The sequence below is a fragment of the Nematolebias whitei genome, chromosome 8, assembly GCF_014905685.2.
Source record: "Nematolebias whitei isolate Nwh7 chromosome 8, NemWhi1, whole genome shotgun sequence".
NCBI classification, from domain to species: Eukaryota; Metazoa; Chordata; class Actinopteri; order Cyprinodontiformes; family Rivulidae; genus Nematolebias; species Nematolebias whitei.
This window is the reverse complement of record NC_056505.1, coordinates 15,632,346-15,655,685: the sequence shown is the minus strand read 5'-3', so window position 1 is coordinate 15,655,685 and position 23,340 is coordinate 15,632,346. Positions and strand designations below refer to the sequence as shown.

The 23,340-nt window shown below is 38.5% G+C and overlaps 1 protein-coding gene across 1 annotated transcript in view; it reads left to right on the top strand.

The window, feature by feature from the left end:
• LOC119413046 (aminopeptidase O (putative)) overlaps positions 1-23,340 on the top strand; it is a 96,672-nt gene that overhangs the window by 55,928 nt on the left and 17,404 nt on the right. Inside the window, 1 exon segment of the mRNA XM_037680058.1 lies at positions 20,807-20,923. Within this exon segment, the coding sequence (XP_037535986.1) occupies positions 20,807-20,923 (117 nt within the window).

Genomic DNA, 23,340 nt, shown 5'->3' with positions numbered 1-23,340 from the left:
TATATATATATATATATATATATATATATATATATACATATCTTTTGGACAAACATTTTTTGCCACAAGATCCATTTAGTGACTGTTGTGGAGCTTGTGTGTTTGCCCAGCTGTCGTTCTATTGTTGCTAATTTTCATTTTTGTGAGCAGGGTGTTCAGTTCAAAAGCTTTGAAGCAGCTACTAAATGGACCCTGCAGTGCTCGTATGCCACAGGGACATAAATGTCACCCGTTATTTTTAGGAGACAATGTAAAGCCTTAAAGAAACGAGGCGAGTTTGAGCGCTGACTGAAATCTCTTGTGCTGTAATGAGGTGCGATGTCGATGGTTGGACAGGAGAAGCGGCTGCGGTAACTGGAGCCACTGTGTCACGGAGCAAACAGGAGGGAGGGCTCGATCAAAAGCCTCTTCATTTGGGTGGGGTTTGCAGGTGGCGCACATTACTCAACTATAAATAGAGGGCAGGAAATATGAGGAGGGGAGTTTGGAAATTGTTTCAGTCTGTTTTATTTGGACTTTGGGAAGCAGGAGGTAAATTTGCAAGATGTAATTAACAGATTAAAGTTAACCGTTTGCTTCTTTTGTTTTTGGGGAAGAAAAAAAAAGCTGTTCATAAAAATGTTTGCTCTACAACATTTTCATTTTTTACCGTTTGTATATATTTTTCGTCAGTAATAATTAACAAAAACATTCCATTTAGTATTGTCTTCATGGCATCTTTGGCGTTTTCCTCAAAAAGATACCAGACTTTGTTGTGGGTTCAACCACATGTGACCTGTGCACTGTTTGACAAGCTCACATCTGGTTTTTCCCCATCTCTGTTTTAATCTCCAGTGCACTTTTTACCATTTTATATTTTCATCTCCACTTCCTTCTCCACTTCTCTTAATCTCTTGTGCTGCTTCCTCACTAACTCTGTCTCACTCTTTCTGTGTCTGTCTCTTACTGAGATTTATTGGCAATGAATCAGGGATGAGGGAGTATGCCGGAGGAGAGATGGGAACATTCAGGGAAATGGCTGTTTCCGGCCAGACTTTACATCAGGAGAGGAAATGGTTGGAAGAATAATGTGTGTGTGTGGATGTGTGTGTGTGCATGTTTCTTCATGAGTAGACCAACTGGGGATCAGCTAAAGGTCGCCCTAGGTGTCTCTGCAGTCATCTGTAACAACTCTTTAATCGTCTTTTAATAAAATTAGAATTGACACAAATGACAGCACTCACAGATTGTGTGTGGAGTAGTCCTTTCCTGCTTTCAGCTAACATTTAAACCTATAAAAGACATTTTAAACCTTTAGATAAGATTAATTGTTTCAGCAATCATCAATTTAAAAGGTTGTGCTTCTGTTTCAATATTATTTTTTCAGTATCCATTCAAAATGCTTTTTCTTTTCTTTTTTTCTGGTTTGCTTTTGAGGCTTTTGTCCCAGTGAAAATAAAAATCTATTTTGTGCAGCTGATGGTTGAAGGACTGTTCAGAACATGGACTGTCTGAGAAACAGCTGGTTTGTAAAACCAGTGGCTACAAAAAGGAGGAAGTCAACCTGTGAGCTTTGGCTTTGAAACGAGCTCTTCAAATCTGTCAGACTTTGACATGACACAGGCAATCTGTGATCGAATGGTTGCAACCGTCTTCCCGTCAGGCCGACTCTGTTATGGGTGTAGCAATGATCTGGATGTTTTAAAAACAGATGTTTGCTGCTTCAGCCATCTGCTAAAGTTAACAACCAGGCCCTGACTTTTGGACTGCAAATGTTGCTTTTAATAAGTAGTTATTTCCAGAAGAGCCACATTAATCAGATAATCCACTCAGAAAAGACAAATGCACACAAATTAGTATTTCTAAATTTGGCTTTGATCTAGGATGTTACACAGCTGATGAGCTGGGCGGTGGAGATCTTTCAGAGCTGCAGAAACAGTAAAACAGATGTTTAGTTGAACCTTCTTTGCTGTAATGTAATCTATCAATAGTAAAAATGTGTTCCATTGATAAAAATGAGTTACTAGGAAGAAAACAAATTATCCTAATATGTCGTGCTGCTGGCAAGTTCATTAATATAGGTCTTGTTTTTATTCAATTTTTAGAATAAACTAATTCTTTGAACACAATTTTAGGTCTTACATTTGACTTCAAAAAGAAGAAAATCAGTGAGAATTGTGCTAACTTTCAGATTTCGGTGTTTCAGTGAACACACCACCATAGCGTGTAGGGAGTCTTCTGAACAGCTAACCTTGTGAGTCGAATGCTGATTGGTTTAATTTAACTTTGAGCCAGAAGGGCCCACCAATAACCAGAAGCAATTAAAATGACAACAAAAAAACACAGGTCAAAAGCGAAGATAAAATTTACACAAGACTCGTTATTTTATTTTAACTTTGTGCCAGTTTACCAAAAACTAAGTCATTGTCCTAAATGACTTTTTTCCATTGTAGAGTTAAGCTAAAAGTCCAATAGAAAAACACACAACTCAGAATGTTCCACATGCATGCTTGTAGTAACATGCTTTAATAGATAGCATTATCAAAACACGTGTGCATGCAGATACAGAATCATGTTGAAGCATTTAGTGGATAATTCCTTCACTTTTTTCCATCCCACCTTGTGAGTGATCTATGCTTTACTCTGAACGGTTTCTGTCTGCAAGGTTCTGATGGAGCTGGTCTAAACAGCAATCAAACATCCACATTAGATAAATGGATGGTTATATACTGTACATAAGAAGGTAATGGGCTTTAATCTTTCTGGTATAAACACAGAACTTTCAACTAAAAAATAAAAAGAAATTGAATGAGGTTTTGAAACGCATTTTGTTTTAAAAAACAATGTAGACTGTCTGATTTTAATTTTCAACACTGAACTGTGTCATAAAACGCAAACAAAGAGTTAAAGAAAAAAAAAACTGATTTCAACCAAAGATTAGACCATTGCCTTCCTCTGGGGATACTAGAACATCCAAGTCCAAGTTCTCAAGCCTGTACAGATAGTGCAAGCAAAAGAACAAAACGTGAAGGCAAACAGAGGAGGGTAGGTCCAGGACATCTAAAAAGTCAACAGAGCCATTGCAAAACAACAGATCAATGAAAAGTATCTTACTGGCTTAATCAATTCCTGCAGGAACTGTAGTGTAAAAAGTGCTGAGTGAGAGGGACGCGATGTGTGGGAATCACAGGATCAGTACAGCAAACAGCTGCTGTTTGAGTCACTGCTCTTTACACATCGATAGGCTGTTGATCCGACGGTAGCCATCAACGCCGCTCATTGGCGTGAGTGAGCAAGTAAATAAATATTTAAAGAAGCACATTTTGCTTTGTGACAAACTTGTAAGGATCCATAAACGCAGTCAGTGCATGCACACATACGGAGTACACGCACAGTTGTGTGTACCACAAATCAGCAGCATAATGGATAAAAATACATTTTTATCTGTGACATTACCTCAAGGCAGAAAGAAAAACTATTTAAAAAGATCTATATCAAAGATCAGTCAGTGGTTTAAGCAGCTATATGCTTTAAGCAGCTGTGGAAGACACTAATAAGTCATGATGCTTCTTCTGTATTAGATGAATGCGTCATGCTGTGATGTGACAGCATATTTCTGTATGACTTGAAAGTAAAAGCCACAGTCTTCCTTGGAGTTATGCTTATAGAACGTAAAATTTGTTTTTTTTTGGGCGGGTTGCAAAAAAAAGTTGACAAAAACAGCAATAAAAGTTCAAATTTATGAGCAATGCGTGTTTGACATGGTAAATTTTAGCTGTTTGACTGAGAGGAGATGGCTGTATTTGTCATGGGTTACTGTGGGAGAGATGGAAAGAAAGTGAGAGGAAGAAGACAGCAGAGTGTATTTGTCTCATTTATCACTCACCAGCAGGTCTGTTTTCAGGGTCATTTGAAGCTCACTGCCTGTCTCATCTCGTCCAGGGACTCCCTGCTGCCTCTGTGTGTGTTTGTAGATGACGAGCACACGCTCGTGTTCATTCATGCACATAAAATACATGCTAAACTTGTGTCTTCATGAGGACTCTCGACGATATAATACTGTGTATTCTTCCATTTTTTACAACTCCCCAAAAACCAAATGTCAGCCCAGAACCAGCCTTCTGGGTGTACTTCAGCAAAAGGAAATCCGTTTTGGTGTGAACGTCTAAAACTCAAACTGGTTCTCATAAAGATGGCCATAGAAACAGAAGGTGCATTCAGACCAAACTTTTAAAGGCTCTCTGAGGGTAATACGGGCTGGGGAGCTCCCCAAGCGACAACTTACCTTGATAGACTTTTCTCACAAAAAGAGCGATTTGTCAAACCTTTCTGCTTCTGACCCACAGAGTGGTTTATGAAATGCACGTTGCTGAAAGAGCCAATAATGAAACCAGCCATCTTACTGATCACAAATACTTTTTTGTCTCTTTTGTAACTGCAAAGAGATGCTAACAGAAGTCATTTTTTATTGTTAAGCCTGCTTCTTGAGATCACCTCTTCTTTGTGTTTTATGACCCATTGTGTGGCCAGCTGGTGGCTGGTAAACAGGACAAGTCTTCATTCTTATAAGCTTAAAGAAATTCAGAATTTCGTGTTGCTTTTTTATACTTTTTGTTTAGGTCAGTTGAAAGTCACTTTTCCATTTTTTTTTTTTTATGACATGAAAAAGAGAAAGGGAGAGTGGTGGGATCCTGTTGTGCTTTCGACCAAAACTGTACTCTTTGTCTTGTTGGGTTATTGCTTACTTTTGCTGTACATCTGCATCACAGATGGTTCGCCTTTTGATGGAGGAGTTTTTAATCTTAAGTGAATGTTAAAAAGACAGTTATATGATCTACTGTTGGCTACAAATCCTGTAGTGTGGATATAAAAAAAGAAAAGCTGCCTTTAAAATGATCTATTTAAAAAAAATCCCCTGAATTCAAACACACCTAGACATGGAGTTATGTTTGAAATTTCCAGAGACAAGAGGCAGTGGCTTATATGCATTTGACTGAAGTGGTCAAAAAGAACAAACACACACACACATGTATTCTGATTCCCAGAAGGATCTGAGTGTCATTAATGTGCAGCTGTGTTTGCCTTTCCAGCACACATGGAAAACGCATCAGACGCAGAAAGAGACCAGCCTGTTGAATATGTCTGTAACAATATGAACAAAAACAAGTAGCCCACTTTGTCGCTCACGCAAATCGTTCACTTTGGAGTCCGTTCAAACAAATTCAGACACTGGGTCTAATGCAGTGCAGTAAAAATCCATAGCAGCGTAGAGGTCACTGTTTTAAAGCTAATGGCACCTTAGACTCATATTAATATAACGGTGAATCGTGGGAATATTTGGGCTGGAGAAGTAAAATAGAACAGGCTTTTTTATTGGGGTGAAATGAATCAATAGTTTTTCACATAAAACCTGATTTAGGCGTCACCCCGTCGCTTTCGTAGGTACAGTACGTAATGTTGTGTCTGTGAGTGCTCGAGGCGGCTGCATGTTGAGTGCTTTAACATCCGTCTTGCTTAGTAATGACCGGGCAGGCTGCAGCACCCGCAGACAGACAGAACGCATTTAGTTTCATCAGAAACACACACGTGCAAGCACACACAGGCTTGCACGCAAAGTAAAGGCAGCTGTATTATGGCACTCGACCAGCTCCACTTGAAAACATGTCATCAATAATAAAGCATTGGTTTGATTTTAGTTGCAAATCAAAGATATGTGATTTTCTGGAATTGGTTTTCTTCCAAAAAGTTGTTGCGTTGAAATTATGTATGCTTTCATTTTTTTTTTCAATCATTCCTTTATTGAAACCTGTCTGTGAAGCTCAAATTCAATATTTTTTGTTAATTTTTATACTTATCTGTATGAATTCAGCATATAGAAAGCACTTCATAGTTTCTAATTGCTTCTTTTTTTGCTAATAAACAGCCAAATAAAGTTATTTTCTGTTGTCCATTACAAAAAGCTTTAAAAGCAGAACATCCTCACAGTTAAAAAGTTAGAATAAATAATTGGTCTTGTTGCTTTAAAAATAAAAGCTTAAGTAAAAATCACAGTTTGGTCTATCTGTTGTGTAAAATAATCCAAATATAAAATACATGTCTTTCTGTCTGTATTGAATTGTGGTTTAATTGGTTTAGACTGGACCATTTGTGATTGGATTAAAATCTGAATCTGGCTGTTTTCAACTGAATTGAACTGAATTAAAATTGAACAGGAATGCTAGTAACTGGATTTAATTTTGACCTGTTTGTTGTCGAAGCTTCTTGAAAAGATTTTGTAGCAACTTGGGGCTATTTAAAAAGAAGTAACTGAACAAAAGTTAGCTGAATCTAAAGCATATTGTTGCTCCTGCTTGAGAAAAATCCTACATCACAAGAGCTTGAAATTATTATTAATTAAAAAAAAAAAAAAGGTTCTAACTGCGTGATTTAAATTTTTTTTTTTTTTTTTTGCTTACTTGTGACTATTTTAAAATTTGAAATTCCATTAAAATATGAAGAAAAAAAAAGCCACTAGTCACACTGCAGGCTACAGTTTCGAGGAAAAAACAAAATCCTGGGATTTTACGCACTGCAAAAATCTTATTTGTCTTTGTGTGTTTGCATTATTTTCTCTTTTTTAATCATCTTTTTACAGATTCTTCGGTGTCAGCTGATTTTTCTCTAAATACTTAGCTCTTATTTGTTTATTGCTGCCACTAGATATGAATCAACCTGATTCAAGATGGCCACCACAGCAAAACAATCATCACAAACACAAAAATTGCTATAACTTAGCAAATGTTAAGGAGACTGAATTAAAATGTGATGTGGTAGTAGCTGAGACTGATCCCCAACTCATATTTTGAGTTGTAATTGATCATACATGTTTGTGTTTTTGCCACTAGAGTCAGCTCTTTCGTTTTTTTTCGCAAAACATCTTTTTAACCAGTGGATGGATTTCAATAAAGTGTCACAAATGACTGTACATCCACAGCTAATTAACCTTCGCAGACCTTAGAAAGCACAAAAATAGCTATAACTTCAACACTTTACTGATTATTGAGCTCAGATTAGGTGTGAAAGTAGCTGAGCATTGTCTGAGCACAGCCTTGAGCACAACTTATTGCACATTTTGAAAGTAAATATTGGCTCCACAACTACAACCAATTAAAATTTAGAGTCAACCCATTTCCACATGACCACCACCGCTAATTGACCTTAGCTTACACACAAATGGTAGTACTTGGTGAATTTTACAGAAACTGAGCTAAAAATTGGTTTGGTAGTAGCTGACAGTTATTAACCACACATACTGCAAGCACTAACAAATCACACAAGATATCACAATATTGCATGAGATTGGGCATAATGTTGTTTTCAAGGATTGACCAAAATGAAAACAGCTTTATTATTTCTCAACACAAGATGATCTTAGGCTGAAACACTGACATTAAAGGAGGTGGCTAATATGCACTCCATAAAGAAATACAATGCCTTTATTTTTATTTATTTATTGCACATGAGTGTGTGGCTCTTTGTGGATGCCTCCACAGCTGTGTGTGTCTGTCAGTCTGCATGTGCAACAGATAGCTAGGGTTTAGTCCACCCTGCATATCTCTGTCAGCTCAGAATGGAGTCCACACGGTCCACAATACACACTCCTCAGACACACCAAGCACAGGCACATGAATATCAAACATGTTGACGCAGCTCACACACAGGCGGACGGCCATAATAAGACTCCGAGCTGCAGGAGGATCCACAGTCTCCTGCTGAACTTGACCTTTCTCTCAGATGGCTCTGTTCATGTTAGCCTCTCTTTTCTGTCTCCTCTTCCAGTCTGTTACTGTCAGTCCCTTTGTGTGTTTGACTCTGTGCCAGACTCATCCCATCACGTCTTGTTTTTTTCCTCTTCACTTAGGCTCTTTTTCTCTGTGTATCTTTCAGCAGCAGAAGATGCTATCGCTTCACACTGTAGGTCATCGCTAGGTCGTGTTTGTGTTTCACCCACATAATTATCATCTCAGCTCAACGCAGCTTGCGTGCGTGCACTCATGTTTATGCGTGTTTTAGTTTTACATTTAACTGTAACAAAACAACCTGCTTGCTTGTGTGCTCTTCTTATTAGCCTTTGTAACTGAAAGGAGTGGGTGTCCACCACAAAATGAAGCATCTACTGGACACATTTGTTCATTATTAATGGTTTCTTAAATTTTCACCACAGATAATATTTGTACAATCTCAGGCTGCTCAGTGTGCCAGGTTCACAACAAAACAAATGACACAAGGAAAGAGAACTTGTTGCACCTTGGGCAGGGCTTCATTTGTAAATCGATCTATGCCAGAACACAAATAGCAGTTGGTCTGGCTGGGGGGGTCTGGGGGTTTTCCCCCAGAAAATTTTGAATAAAGTAGATGCGATCTCCAGGATTTTGGTGTATTTTAACGGGTTGTTAAACATCTACTTTTACCTACATTTGTAAACACTCTCCTTCTATCAAGCATCCAACAAACCCCCCCCCCCCCCCCCATTACTTGATAGTTCTGGTGTCTCCTCCGCTGAAGTCCCTGTCCGACTCCACATGTGAAAACTCCATTCACCTCCTCTGTCTGTTCAGTACTGCTGCCCCGTGTACAACTGCCTGGTTGGCTCGACACGCACCCCCACCACTCTTTTAGGGGCAGAACTTTTTTTAAGGGTAGAGGCAGAAATGCTACCTGAAGAGGCGTATGTGATATTTTTTCATTCATTCAACTTTTATTTAGACAAGTTAATCCCACTGAGCCTCGGGGACTCATCATATACAAGAGAGACTTGATTTTAACAAAGAGTGATGACAACAGTGAATAACAATGACAAAAATAGACAATCGTAAAAGAGGCATACAGATTATTATTATGTTTTTACAAATTAAAATAAAATGGCAACCAAAAGGACAGTCAAAAGGGAAAAAGTAGCAAAAAAAACCAACGACAAAAAAACCACTTGGATTATAAGGCGGTGTAGAAAACTAAACACAAGAACATGTCTGCAATGGTTCTTGCCAGGAACTTAACAGATGTTTAAAGCCACTTAGAGCGGTCAAGGTCGAGAGCTTCAGATCTTTTTGCAAGATATTCTAGGAAACAGGAGCGGAGTAGGAGAAGGCCCTTTTGCCTAGTTCAGTTCTCACTGAGGGGACACTGCAAGTAATAATGTCCTGAGAGTGCACGTTGCAGCCGCACTCACGCAGTGACATGTAGGAGGAGATGTATGAAGGCAACAGACCAAGAAGTGATTTAAAGATGAAAATGTACCAGTGAGAGAGGCTGCGTGAAGTTAATGATGTCCAGTTAACCAGTGAATACAGAGTGCAATGATGGGTACGGTCAATATTAATATATAAGAAAAAAATATTAAGAAGCTGTTGTGTTTAAAATTAGTGTTTATGTAATTATTTTCCGTTTACATATCCAGTATAAGTTGTATTCGTTCAAGGCAGTTAAATTTGTTCTTAACTTTATTATTAGTAAGCTGAGAGTTACCGGATCCAAGTAAACAGTTACTGTCAAAATAAGAGAGTTCCCAGATCCTGTTCTGGCAGGATCTAGCTCCAATTAAGCCCTGACCTTGGGTCTTTAGGATGTTTAAGATCTGAGAAGTAAGTCTGAAAGATCTTTAAGTGTCGTGTATGTAACATCTGCGAGCACAAGCAACTCATCTAAGTTCCATAAGCTGTTAATTTTGGACCGCAATCTTTTTTTTTCTTCTTCTTTTTTTTTTTATGGATGAAAGTAACAAATTTCTCCCTGGAAAATTTCAATCTCACTAATTTTTAATTTTTTTAAATCCATTTTTAGTTTTCATTATACCACAGAATTCCCCCATTCTTTGTTTCAGTAAATGCACAACTAGTATCGTCAAATTTAGGGATGCACAGTATTATCGGCATGGTATCCATATCGGCCGATGTTAGCGATAAAGTTAAATATCGGACATCGGCCATTCCATCAAAGTAACTCATTGATATAAAAGGTGCTGTTTTAAAAAAATAAATATTATATTGTGTTAAATCATTGTCAGCCCCCTTTTAGGCATCTTCATTTGATAGCAGGCCAAACTGACAAAGACCATGCAGAATCATGTAGTATTTTAATTTCACAGCAGAGAAAGCTATGTAGCCTCTGTAAGTAGGTATAGGAGAAAAATATTGGTATTGGTATCGGTTATCGGTCAAATAAGTTTTAACATATCGGATATCGGCCACAAATCCAATATCGTGCATCCCTAGTCCCATTGCTTGTGTTTCCAGTCAGAGATGTGTTTTTATTTTTTACTAAGATCTTGCATTGTGGATTAAAACTTCAGGCTGTTGTGTAAGATCTTCAGCATATCCAGAAGAGTTATAGTGGAATAAAGATCTGGACTATGTGGAGGCAGCTCCATGTGTAAAAATGATTTGAAATACTCCCTGAACCACATGTTTTACAGTTAGAGGCATTGTTACACAATGTGGGACTGTTTCGTAAACAACCATGTCATATTTATTGATAATGAGACCTGATCATTGCATCAGTTAAGGCTTAAACACATTCATTTCTGCAGTGCTTTTCCAAACTTTATGTGCTTAGTTTAATCAAGGTGGTATTTTATTTTTAGTTTGCTTGAGCAGTGTAGATTATCACATGACACTGATCATCCACAGGAAAAGATGGAAAATTTACTCAATTTGTTCATTTTGTTAATAAAAAAAAATGTTGATAAAGTGTTAGTGACAACATATTATAATATTGTTAGAACACAGATATAAAAATGATTATTTTCTGCTTTTGGTGTAAGATATTGCTGCCTATAATGAGCAAACATTGTATTTTTGAGATTATGTTTTTATTTGTTTCCTCACAGATGTGTATGACATGTGTCATAATGTATAAAAGGCGAGTTCAGTGTCCTGATATCACTTGTGATTGGGTTCAGTTTATAGTTGTTTTGGCTTCCATTGGGTTTGTTCATGATAATAAAATCACAAAATATCACTTTCACTTCATGCCAGTTTCCAGAAGTGCTCGTTTTGCTCAGTTTGTTTAGTTTGAGTCAAACGCCTTAACGCCTCTGTTGTCCATGTCCATTCACCTCGCTGTTTGTCTGAACTGGCGTCCAGCTGTTTGGATGTGTCCCCGGATTACAAATGCTACAGATTTTTCTCTCTCGCACACAAACAGCAGTTTCATTGTTCCAGTTCTGTTTCAAAGGCCTCTGTCTTTCAAAGGCTTATGGGTGGTGCAGGGGGCAAAACCACTGAGTCCAGCCCCGTGTTGTTGCTCCTTTTTGTAGACCTCTTGCAGGGTACTTTAGATCAGTGAGGCTCATTAAACCCTTCTGGTGAAGACACTGGTAAGGACATCTTTTTTGTTTCTAACAGTGGCACAAGTAGTGACAAGTGTCCTGCAAGGGAGGAGGTATTTTCAGAATTGTGTGGAAAGTATAAAAAGATAATTGTTTTTCTCTATTAGGAAGTGTGGAAGGCAGAGGAGACGGAGGAGGAATGGCAAAGTGAGGGAGGCTTCCACCAGAGACAGTTAGATTTGCAGCTTGCGTCAAAGCCCAAAGTGCTGGAGATTAATTAAACTTCTCCTGTTTTGGAGGTGTGTGAATGAGTATGAGTCAGAGTGGTGATGAGTAGGAGTGAAAACATGCTAATTGCCTTTATGGTCAATGCCAAATTGCAGGAACATAAAATTTTACATAACAAATACTCTACCTTCTGCAGATGCACGAAGAAGGAACAAAGCCTTCATGCAAAAACAAACAAAACAAAAAAAATCATGATCTCCAAAGCAGCAAAGGTGCAAGTCTTCTTGGTTCACGTTGCTTGGCTGGTTTGTTTTTCCTCAAAGCCACTAGTCCTCCCCATCATCGGGGTATTGCTTTATTATTTTTTTTACTGACACTGAACCACTGCAACCTCTTGATCAGTCTGAGATACTAGGTGAAAAGAGGATTATTTGGGGGAAATTCGCAGCTAAAGGGGCTACTTCTTCAAACAACCAGCAGCTAATTAAACATGCATGTGTTAAACAAGCCTGTACGCATGGTATGTGGGTTAAAGGCAGAAAATTTGTGGAGGAAAATACAAGAAAAATGTGTCAATTAAAGTCAGCTTATGGCACTAATTGGGCATTCAGTTGTTTGTTTTATTTAATCTTCGTACCTTTCTTTTTTCTTCTTTTACTTCTCTGTTTTTTGGCGCCTGACTTTTGAATTGTCTCTGTTTTAACTTTATGATAAGGCACAAGTTTGATTACAGCAGCCAGTTTCTATAAACACACAACAACAAGCTAAATGTGTGGACGTTCTGCAATCTGTAGCTGCCGTTGATTAGAGCAGTTGTCAAGCTAAAAAAAAAAAAAGGCAACGAGCGAGCGTCGTTAATGATTAAATTACCAGATAGGCAGCCGGAGCTGTCGGTCATTGTCGAGGTCATCTGCCTGTGAGATCATCGCCGCGCTGCAGAAACAGCAGGTGTGACATCATTTGAGGAAACGACAGAACAACGCACAGCTTCATTGCACAAGTTGAAAGGGCAACATGTGACTCATAGATAACCTTTCTGTATCTCCTGTGGGTCTGTTTGTGTTCCAACCCATTACCCAAAATTGGTTTACAAATCCTATAACAGCAGGCCATTTTATAATGTCTTCTCAGACATTCTGAACCCCCTAGATTGCAGTATCATATTCTCACAGTGAATGAGTTCCTTCTTCTCTATAGCCACTTATCATATTTATTGCATTCTCACATTTTGCCTTTATCTTTCGCTAAAAATCTCCCACATATGAATCTGCAAGCAAAGGTAATCAAATCTGCAAAAATGGGGTTGTAATATTTGTGACGATTAACTGAAGAAAACACTTCCTTTCTAGGTGAATCAATCATATTTTGTCTAATTGTCAACCAACACATTATCTTTAGTTCACCTGTTTATGAAAAATACAACATCATTTATTTTATCTTTATTCAACCAGGCAAATACCACTGAAATCACAGATCTCTTTTGCAGGGGAGGCCTGGCCCTGGAGGCAGCCTAACGTCCAGGTTTTTGGACTGTGGAAGAAAAACAGAGTACCTGAAGAAAACCCACACACGAGGAGAACATACAAACTCCACACAGAAAGACCCCTGGTCCAAACCAGGGTTTGAACCCAGGACCTTCATGCTGTGAGACAACAGTGCTAACCACTGAGCCATCGTACTGCCAACTTGAATATAAACTGTAAGAACAAAGTCCATGCTCAATAATCCAGGTATACAATCCAACATTTTTCAGTCCGGTCATCTGGACAGTTTCTTTTTTTTTTTCATGCTGAAACGTTTCGCCTAGAACTGGTTTGTTCCACTTTGGAGTAAGCTGTTGGGGGGGAAATCAGTTTTGTTGTGTGTTTCCTTGACTGATGAAGCCTTCCGGACCAAAGGCGAAATGTTTCAGCACAAAAAAAAAAAAAAGAAACTGTCCAGATGATCTGACTGAAAAATGTTGGATAAACTGTACGAGCATTAGCAATGACTCAAGTCTTTTTAAAGATTAAAAATTCCTGAGATACAAGCATTTTCTTTTCATTTTTTATTTTATTTTATTCATCAGATGATCATTTGAAATGAGGTTTTGTGAAAAGATTATGAGCAAATAATATCTAACCTGTTGTAGATAGTTTGGCGAGTTGCTGAGCTAACAGTTAGTACGAGCAGGACCAAGACTAAAGTAGACTGATGCCGTCCTAAAACACTTCCTGTCTCAAACATTTCATAGCAATTAATGCTATTGCTATTTTCTGAACCATTACACCACCGTGCTTCATGTTACAGTTGTTTAATCAGTAATATTACATTTCTATTCAAGGTGCACCAGCCTGCAAAATAAATACTGTAGCTAAATGCTGTAGATTCCACAATTTAACAGTAACTTTTTGAGAAATAAGTAAAATAACTGTTTAATGCAATCCTTAACACAATATAAATCTTTATAATTAAACTTTTGAGATTTGAATTGTTTTGAGACGGCAGCAATCCACTTTTGTGCTTTTTCAAACTGACATTTAGCTTCCAGGTCTGATTAAAAGCTAAACTCTAGTTCTCTAAATTGAGGTTGTTCAATAAACGATCCACAACAGGTAATATGTTAACTGCTTATAACCTTTCAGTAGAACCCTATTTTTTTTTTTTTTTAAACTGAGTTATAGCTTTAAGAGATTTAGTTTGATGGATTGTCTTTCTTGAAGACCTGGGCACTTTATTGCAGTTTCAGTAGATGGATGTTCTGGCCCTCGATTGTTGAATAAAGGCAGCAAAAAGACACAAAAAGGGTCCAATGGAGGGACTTTTAATTGGGACGAGCCAGACACAACAGACCTCCCCCCCAATGTTAGACGGACTCAAAAGAAGTTAGTGTAGAGACAATTGGCAGACAGTCATGGAGACGGGGGCAACAGCAGAGAGAAAGGAAAGGATTTGAGTGAAAGAACGAGGGGAAATCTAAGTACCTGAGGTGTGCGTCGAGGCCTTTAGCTGTCTCTGCCAGAATGTGTTTTTACGAGCCTGCGGTCAGGCAGAAATAAAAGGCAGCCGAGTGACTGAATGGCACCACACGCAGACACAAGCATGCACGAATGATTCAGTGGCCTCTCGGAAATTACAGTTTGGTTTTATAATGTCACAGTTAGTCAATGTCTCCAGCTCGCATAGTTCTGTGGGATTAAACAAGCAGGACATTTTTCCTCAGTGGCGCAAAGGTAAGGTTAGGTATTACCAAAACCATCTGTATTCCTTTAAAGACAAGTCTGTTCTAGTCATATTTAACTTATGTGCATAATATCACAAGTCATAAATTTGACTCAAGGGGCTTTATGGTTTTAACATCATCCTCTATCCCTTTGGGGAGAAAATGTACCGGTAGTCCTTATTTTACAATCTTTCAATTCAAAGGTTGTTTCTTTTATCCCTTTGTTAAAATAGGTATTTCTTTTCCTGCTGATACTTTTTTATTCTGCTGTAATTTATCAAAGCTTTACATCTTCAGGTAGAATTCTTTACCAATAGCTCAACAAGAAAAAAAAGCAAGTATAAATAATTACACTTTATATAATTTTGCATATTAGCGCAAGTTGATGCAGAAACTAAGAGGGCAGAGATGATTTATTCATAAGGGGTTAAAGGAGGACTCTTGACATGATGAGAAACAATGATGTAGTATTTGAGACCTTGTTCAACAAAGAGGATGTAAGTCAAAGTTTAATGTTTTCAACTGATTTTATATACTCCTAAAAAACTGAAAGAACACAAACATGAGTGGCGATAAGTGTTCAATTCAATTCAGTTTATATAGCACCAAGTCAAAACAGAAGTCATGTCAGGGCACTGAACAGAAACATTCATATACATTAAAAGTAAGTTAATAACATTATCAGAGGAGCAGACTGCTTTGAGTTTAACTTCATTGCAGACTCTCATCTTGAGCAAGCATGAAAGTGACAGTGGAAAGGAAAAACTCCCTCATGAGGAAGAACCAGGCTCAGGACAAGTGGCCATCTGCTTCGACTGGCTTTGAGAAGAACAGGAAGGAGGAACGGATACACAATGGCAGGTCAGGAATCAGGGGACATCGTCACATGTTAAGATAGAAATAATTTCAAATGCAAACTATTCATATGTATGCATTTGTAACTATTCATTTTTAAAACTGTGGTCAATTTGTCCTCCACTAGTCTGTTTATGGCAGCATAACAAGCCAACCCTAACTATACAGCGGCTTCAAATGTTGTCAGCCCTTTAAATGGCCATTATAGGTTGTGTTCAGATTGTACTTCTTGTACCTCCTAGTTGGTTTAAAGGTACGTTCTTATCGCTGATGATATGCAGCTTTGCCCGCATCTAAAACCAAGTTTTTTTTTTGTAAACTTTATTTAACCCTTTTCCTAAACCTAACCTTACACCTGACCCTGAGCACTGACCCTAAACTTAACCCCCTGACCCTTGACCTTTAACCTAACCACCTGACCCTATTATCAGCAATAAGAACATACCTTTAAACCTACTAGGAGGCACAGGAGGGACAGTCTGAACAGAACCTTTGGGGATGATAACATCTAATAACGGCCATTTAATGGCTGATAACATTCGAAGCGGGTGAACTATAGGATTTATCAAACAGGAAAGTCTTAAGCCCAGTCTTAAAACTGGACAATGTGCCAGCCCTACAGACAGAAACTGGAAGTTGGTTCCACAAGAGAAGAGCCTGATACCTGAAAGATCTTCCTCCCATTCTGCTCTTGGAACCTCTAGGAACCACAAGTAAGCCTGAGGTCTGAGAGCGAAGTGCTCTGTTGGGAAAATATGGAACAATAAGATCTGTAATATAAGATGGAGCTAGGTTGTTGAGGGTAAGATTTTGAATTCTATTCTGAATTTGTGCGTTACTGTGGAAATACTAAACAAGTGATAAAAGTTAAAGAAACAAGTTAAAGAAAAAGAAAATCGTTGATTTTAAAGTTGACCCTTTTTCCCCAGCACTGGGAGAAGAATGTGTAAAAGTCATAATTAATTGTTAACCTCTCTTCAGGAGGAATATCATAACGAAGCACATACTCGTGTTGTCTGTGTGTACAGTGTTGTCCAAGAGGCCAAATGGATTCATTTTGTTCCTGGTTGTGAACGTGATATTCAGCAGTTGGTTTTAGTCCCGTACACCCACACTTATCTACTGCTACATACACCCACACAAACATACGCCCACAAAATGCGTCTGCCTTTTTTTTTCGACTCTTCATCACTCTCACTTTTTCTCCAACTCTTCCCACTCACAGTGGAGCACACAGATCCACATATGCATAAGCATCTACCCTTATTAGGATAGTGCACTGACTGGCATTTATTGAGTAAGGCCTGAGGTCAGTTATTATACCAGAAAAGATCCTGACGGGAAAACAAACACAAGCACCCACACACTTGACTAAATATACTTTATTCATAGTTTTAGGTAGACATCATATCCTGTGTTTGCCATTGCTGTGTCTCATTGAGCTGTCAGTCACTTAAGCAAACAGTCTGTATTTAGACATATATCTACGTTCATGTGTGTGGGTGTATGCGTGTCATTGTTCTGTAGAGGTTTAGAGGTCAGTGTGTGAGGGGACATTTCAGCAGCATATTTCCCAAAGGTACTTGCAAAGCTCAACCCAATATACAGATGGTGAAACAGACCCATGTCAGCGCTTTGTGCTCAAGTGAATTGTTTTTATGTATAACTTTCACAGAAGTTTCCCTGATCTGAATACACATTGCCCGCTAGCACCCCTCACAAAAAAATAGTCAGCACCTGGAATTAAGTAAGCAAATAAGTAGGAGGCTCTCACTGGAAAACTACTGCAGTGACTAATGTTTCCACTGGCAACAACTTATTTACGCAAAATGTGTAGTCTCTTATCCCATAATAAATTATTCATTTTGTGGTTGTAGAAAAACTCTGTTTAAGAAAGGTCAAACTATATGTCTCAAATTAATCAACTAAGGAAACTGCATTGTGAACAGTAAAAAAAAAAAGCCTCTCTAATCAGTCCAAATTCTCATTTAGCATCTTTTCACATGAACCACTCCTATATAAGGAGATATGTTTTCTCCTTCAGTGCTACTTTTAGGAATCTACCGTTAAAAGTTGTTGTTGGAGTCACTCAGGACAGGGTTTGTGAGTTTCACTGTGTGTTTGTGTGTTTATGTGTGTGTGTATTTGAGTTGTTTGTAAGTGCTAGTGTACCAACAAACAAGTTGTACCAGCTGATAACTTTTCTTTCCTCTTGTTTCATCCTTAAACATGCTCCAATATGTTCTCAATGTTAATGGAGTTCAGATAAGCTAATCAGTTCATAAGCTGCATTAATTGGAGCCCAAGAAAATTTGAAAGATGTAAAATATAAATTACCAAACACTTTAGTTTTTTTTGTTTGTTTGTTTTTTTAAACCCTGTTGGTAGGACTTGGCCAGCAGAAGATTTGGACCCTGAGCCCTTTAAGTGTTTATTAAACTGCCTCTCTGTTTTCGTCACTGTCAAGACATGGTTTAAAAAAAAAACTTTTTAAGTTGAAGTTGTCGCATTATGTGCAAAACAGTGATGGGCAACGTAAAGAGTTGAAAGCAATCTAGTTGTTTCATGAATTTGTCAGAAGTACTGTGGTTAGTCATGGCATGGCAGCCATCTTGAATCAGGCAGACTCATTTGTAATCATTTGTAGACGGGCATCAAATGATTACTTTCCAAGAGTTTTATTAAAATCCGTCTAACAAATTTTTAGATATTTTCCATGTGTGTCTGGATAATAACACAAATTAGTTTCAAATGGACCATCATTGACCAGGAATTTGTTTTTGGAGACACTGATGCAGACATATTGATTACCACCATAGCAACATAAATACATGCAAGCAAAACAGGAGCTCCCAGTCACCACAGAGACGTTGTGTGAGTGTGTCTGCAAGAGTGGCGCTGTAATGGTTAGACTCCTTACTTTTCAAAGAGTGGAAGACTTGGAAGGATCGTGGATGGGGCCAGAAAGAAAGATTGGAGATGGAGACAGCACTTCAGAAAAACACTCAGCCTTCACAAAATGGGGGGGAGGAGAGATGAAGAGATGGGAGTTGATAGAGGGTGGAAAAAAGACTCATGTTCCACAGATGTTGATCCGTTTGTGTGCATGGCAGCAGTAGCGGTAGGGTTTGATTTGATGATTTGTCACCCATTTCAATTCAGTTTATTTATATAGCGCCATATCACAACAAACTTGTCTCAGGGCACTTTACAGCAACATTCACATACATAGAAAAGCCAATTAGTAAAGTTCTCTGTCTACGGAAGCCAGCAGACTTGTTGAATATTCACTTCGTCGCAGTCTCCCATCCTGAGCAAGCACATTGGCAACAGTGGAAAGGAAAAACTCCCTTTCAAAATGAAGAAACCTCCAGTAAAACCAGGCTCAGGACAAGCAGCCATCTGCTTTGACTGGCTGGGTTTGAGAGGACAGGAAGGAGAGACAAACAAACACAGAATGACAGGTCCAGATGTAGGTGCAGGTGTAACTGAAAGACAAAAACACATGTCAAGGATAGAAATAATTATTACAAATACAAAACAGGTAGAGCAGAGTAAGTAAAGACAGTAGCAGAGTGAAGAAATATGGTCAGTTTGTCCTCCAGCAGTTTAAGCCTATAGCAGCGTAACTAAGGGATAACTCAGGAAACCCAAGCCAACCCTAACTATAGGATTTAACAAAAAGGAAAGTCTTAAGTCCAGTCTTAAAACTAGACAATGTGTCAGCCGTATGGACAGAGATTGGAAGTTGGTTCCACAAAGGAGGAGTCTGATAACTGAAAAATCTGCCTCTCATTCTGGTTTTGGAAACTCTAGGAACCACAAGTAAACCTGCAGTCTGAGAGCGAAGTGCTCTGTTAGGAAAATATAGAACAATAAGATCTGTAATATAAGATGGAGCTAGGTTGTTGAGGGTTTTGTAGGTAGTAAAACTACCTAAAAACTGGTATAATCCAGTTTTGGTGTTTACTTCCTCAGCTCCTGTAGACCACTGAACCATCCTTACCTTTGGGCATGTAGCTCCCAGTAGCACACAAAATAAAGTTGCTTTCCATCCATCCATCCACTATCTTTACCCGCTTCTTCCTTTTGGGTCATGGGGGTCCCTGGTGCCCATGTCCAGCTTTCACTGTGCGAGGGGCGGAGTACACCCTGGACAAGTCCAAGTCCATCACAGAGCCCAACATTGATTTCCTTAAAAAAATATGCTAATTATGGTCAGAAAAGCTGAAACTCTTTTTTTACACTCTCTAAGATAGGATGTGCTTTTGGGTCCTCACTTTTTTTTTCTTCCTTTTACATTCTCACTCTGCTTCGCTCAGTCACATACAAAATTCATGCTCATTTTCACATTGGTCTCCATGGGGCCCGGAGCCATTAATTGTGTCCCTGGCTGGGAGCAGAGGAAAAGTGTTGCTGGGAGTGTTGGGTGTACCCAGCAGAGAGGCAGGCAAGGCTGGGCACAGCTGTCCTCACAGGAAGGAAGCCACTTCTCATACGGCTGCCCACGTGGATTCCCAGAATATTTGTCCCTGAAGATGTTCTTCATCAGAAGAAAATAGGCTGTTTACTCCCGATCCACCTCAGGTTGAGTGATCAGTTTCATTAAGCAACAACTAGGCGTCAAATAGTTTCTTCTTTATCACCTCTGTTTTGAATCCCAGAAATTGCTGCAGTCTGGTCTGTTTTACAGCTTACAAAGCACAAATGTTCAAACAAACAAGTCTTTTATGGCCATGTGTTCCTGAACAGTGTGTCCCTCTTTGGTTCAAAACCTACAAAGAGAACATTGTCTCTTTGTCTAATCGTTTTCTCTGTCTCCGCTTCAGAATGTAATATTTTCCCTTCATCTACTTTAATTTATGCCCGTTTTGTAATATTTCTCAGTAGCACGCGATCCACTTGATTTACCATATTTATTTAATTACACTCTCTGGTCTGTTATATTTTTCCACCTGTTCCTTTGTTTGAAAAGCTTGATTAATAGCTTTATTTCTATTAATCTTTTCATCAAGGTTGTCACAGCACAAAAAAAGAAAATTAAACTTGTAGAAAACAGTATGAATGTGCTGGTGAGGAGGTGGGCAATATTTAAATGAAGTCTGTGAGTCTAGACATTTTTGCTTGTTTATCGCTGCTGTCTGTAAGACAATTGTAACTTTTCTTCGTATTTTTAATAACATGTCTGAGTAACTTATGAGGGTGGCTTTTAATTTCATGAAGCTTTGTTTCCGCAGCTGACGTCAGACCAGCTAGTGATGCTTTTGGAACTTCTGCTGGAAGAATCGGAGCTAAGCGTGGCATTAATGCGTGCTCTGCAAAGAACCTACAGCCTACAGAAACAAGACGCTGAGGTAAGAGCTCAGAAAGAACAGACACTCACATGCTTCTGTTTCTGAGGAAGGTTATTCTCTGCTGAACTTCTTAGCCAGGATTGGTTTGGTTAGGTTGAGGGAATAGATGTTATTAACATTAGGAGATAGATTATTTCCACAACAGCTCTGTAGAGTTGGTATTTCACCAGGTGAGCTGTAACAAATTGGCAAACAGCATTCATCATGAAAGTCTTCAGAATGTCTTGAAAATGTTGCTGGGTTCTGAACTTCTTCGCTTGCGTCACAAAGGCATGCAGTCATAAAGCTTGAGTTTTGAACATGTTGGCAAAATTTGCGTGGTTCTAAAGTGCACTCCAGCAGATTAAATCATTAAAGAGGCAGCTGCAAAGGTAGGTAAAAAAATTAGCTGAGGCAGATATGTTGAGGGTGGAAGTGGACAACAAAATAATGTGCATAGACAAGAATGCCGTTTTGCAAGTCCTGTACACAAAAATAGGCCAAAAGTTTCAAAGACTAGCTGCTCAAAAATGCAGTCTCACAGCAAACTGGTCAAAAACACGTGTCTACAAAACTACAAAGTTGAATTCCCGTATTTTCTTGCAAGTCTGAATCACCATCTAGTCTCTCAACGGTTGCAACCCAACAATATACCATCTTAACTGTTTCCCCTTAACTCTGTAAGATAAGATTATCCACTGTTGAGTCATCAACAAACTTAGCAATTGTATTTATGCTAAATTCAGCAGCGCTGCTATGTTAGCAGAACTAAGAAAGGACTGAGTACACATCCTTGGGGGACGCTTGTGCTCAGTATGATGGACTGTCATGTTTTACTGCCAACATAAACTATCTGTCGTCTTAGTGATGCATAGTTATTTAGATGTAAGTAGCTTTCCTCTATACAGCTGGCACTATTGATTGAATCCCATGTGATCACTTTATATTTCAGAGCCAAAGTTTTTTATTAATACTATAAATTTGTTTGTGTTTTTCTTTGCGCTTCCTTGCACTCCTAAAATGTAAAACTTATAAACTGTCTACACTACCAGCCATCATTAACACACAGCTCAATTTGAACAACAAAAAAAGCATACATATTTAGGGCTTTATCGCTTCCTATTCATTATATGAGTCGTTTTCTTGGGGGCAGTAATGGAGCTCAGATGTCCTGATATGCCGAGTCAGTTGAGTGGTTACTAAACTGAAAACAGATAAATGAAGTTGCACTCAAATATTTACATTCCAGCCTGTTTTTTTCTTTTTTCTTCTTCAGTTCAGTGATGTTTTATGCTCGTATTCATTTAATTTGCATGAGTTCACTCCACAACTATTATTCAACCTTGTAGTCGCACACCTATGCTGTTCTGTGTTTTCGCCTCGGCTCCAATTTTCAAATCAGGGAGCTATAAGTCAGACTTCCTGGCAGATAAAAGTAGCTTCTCATGTGCAATTTCCAGGAAACCCCTTTGAGTGTTTGCTAAAAATATACAAGGCCATTATGAATGTTATTATACATTTAAAAAAAGCACACTCTTACACAAAAATCCATAAACGTGCACACACCTGTCTAAAGGCATTTGCCCATCATAATGCCAGTAATCTCATTCAGAGGAGGTTAATCTTCTTTTCCTCTTTTTATAAATGTAGCCATTATTTTTTCTGTCTGGAGATCATTTTCTTCATTTTGTCCCCTCACTCAGCTCTGCGTTGTCTGGCACCACCTTCTCTTTAGATGACTGATGATTGATCTGTTTAAAAGTCTAGGATAAATTACAGAACTGGGTGTAATTTAGCCTCTGTAGTCTTCCACCATTTACTTAGCGTTGTATTGGAGCTTTTCAAAGTAAATGAATACTGGGTGATGGGAATGGCTGTTTATGATTATGAGACTGGTAAAAGTATTGTACTGTAATCCTAAAGACATTGTGAAAGGTCTGATGAATCATTTAAAAATACATTTTTATAGTTGAACCATTTACACTAAACCTCCTGCTGTTCCACTTATAATGATTTCTTGCGAAGTTTAGCTATTTATACATTTCAATGAATTAATTCTGGAGATATTTGTTTGTTTAAATATGATCATGGTTTTGTGTAGCTGCTATAGCAGCTTTTTATTCTGTTGCATATCGTTTCACCATCTGTTATGCGCTAAACATATCTCTTGGAAAGTAATGCAGTTTAACAGAGGCACTGCGCAATGAAACACAAACTTTGTGTGTTTGTGTGAACACGTACGCAAAAGTGAAAGGAAGTAAGGCTGATCGTCAATGTGTGTGTGCAGCCAGACTGTTCTGTGTAAGCTGATAGTGAGTGACCATGACTATCTGTCCAATAACTTTAGTTTACTTCCTTTCACGTGAGCCTCATGCCATTTAGAATGCTGGAATTCTACCTGTGCACGTGTGTGTGTGTGTTGGGAGGGGGGGGGGGGG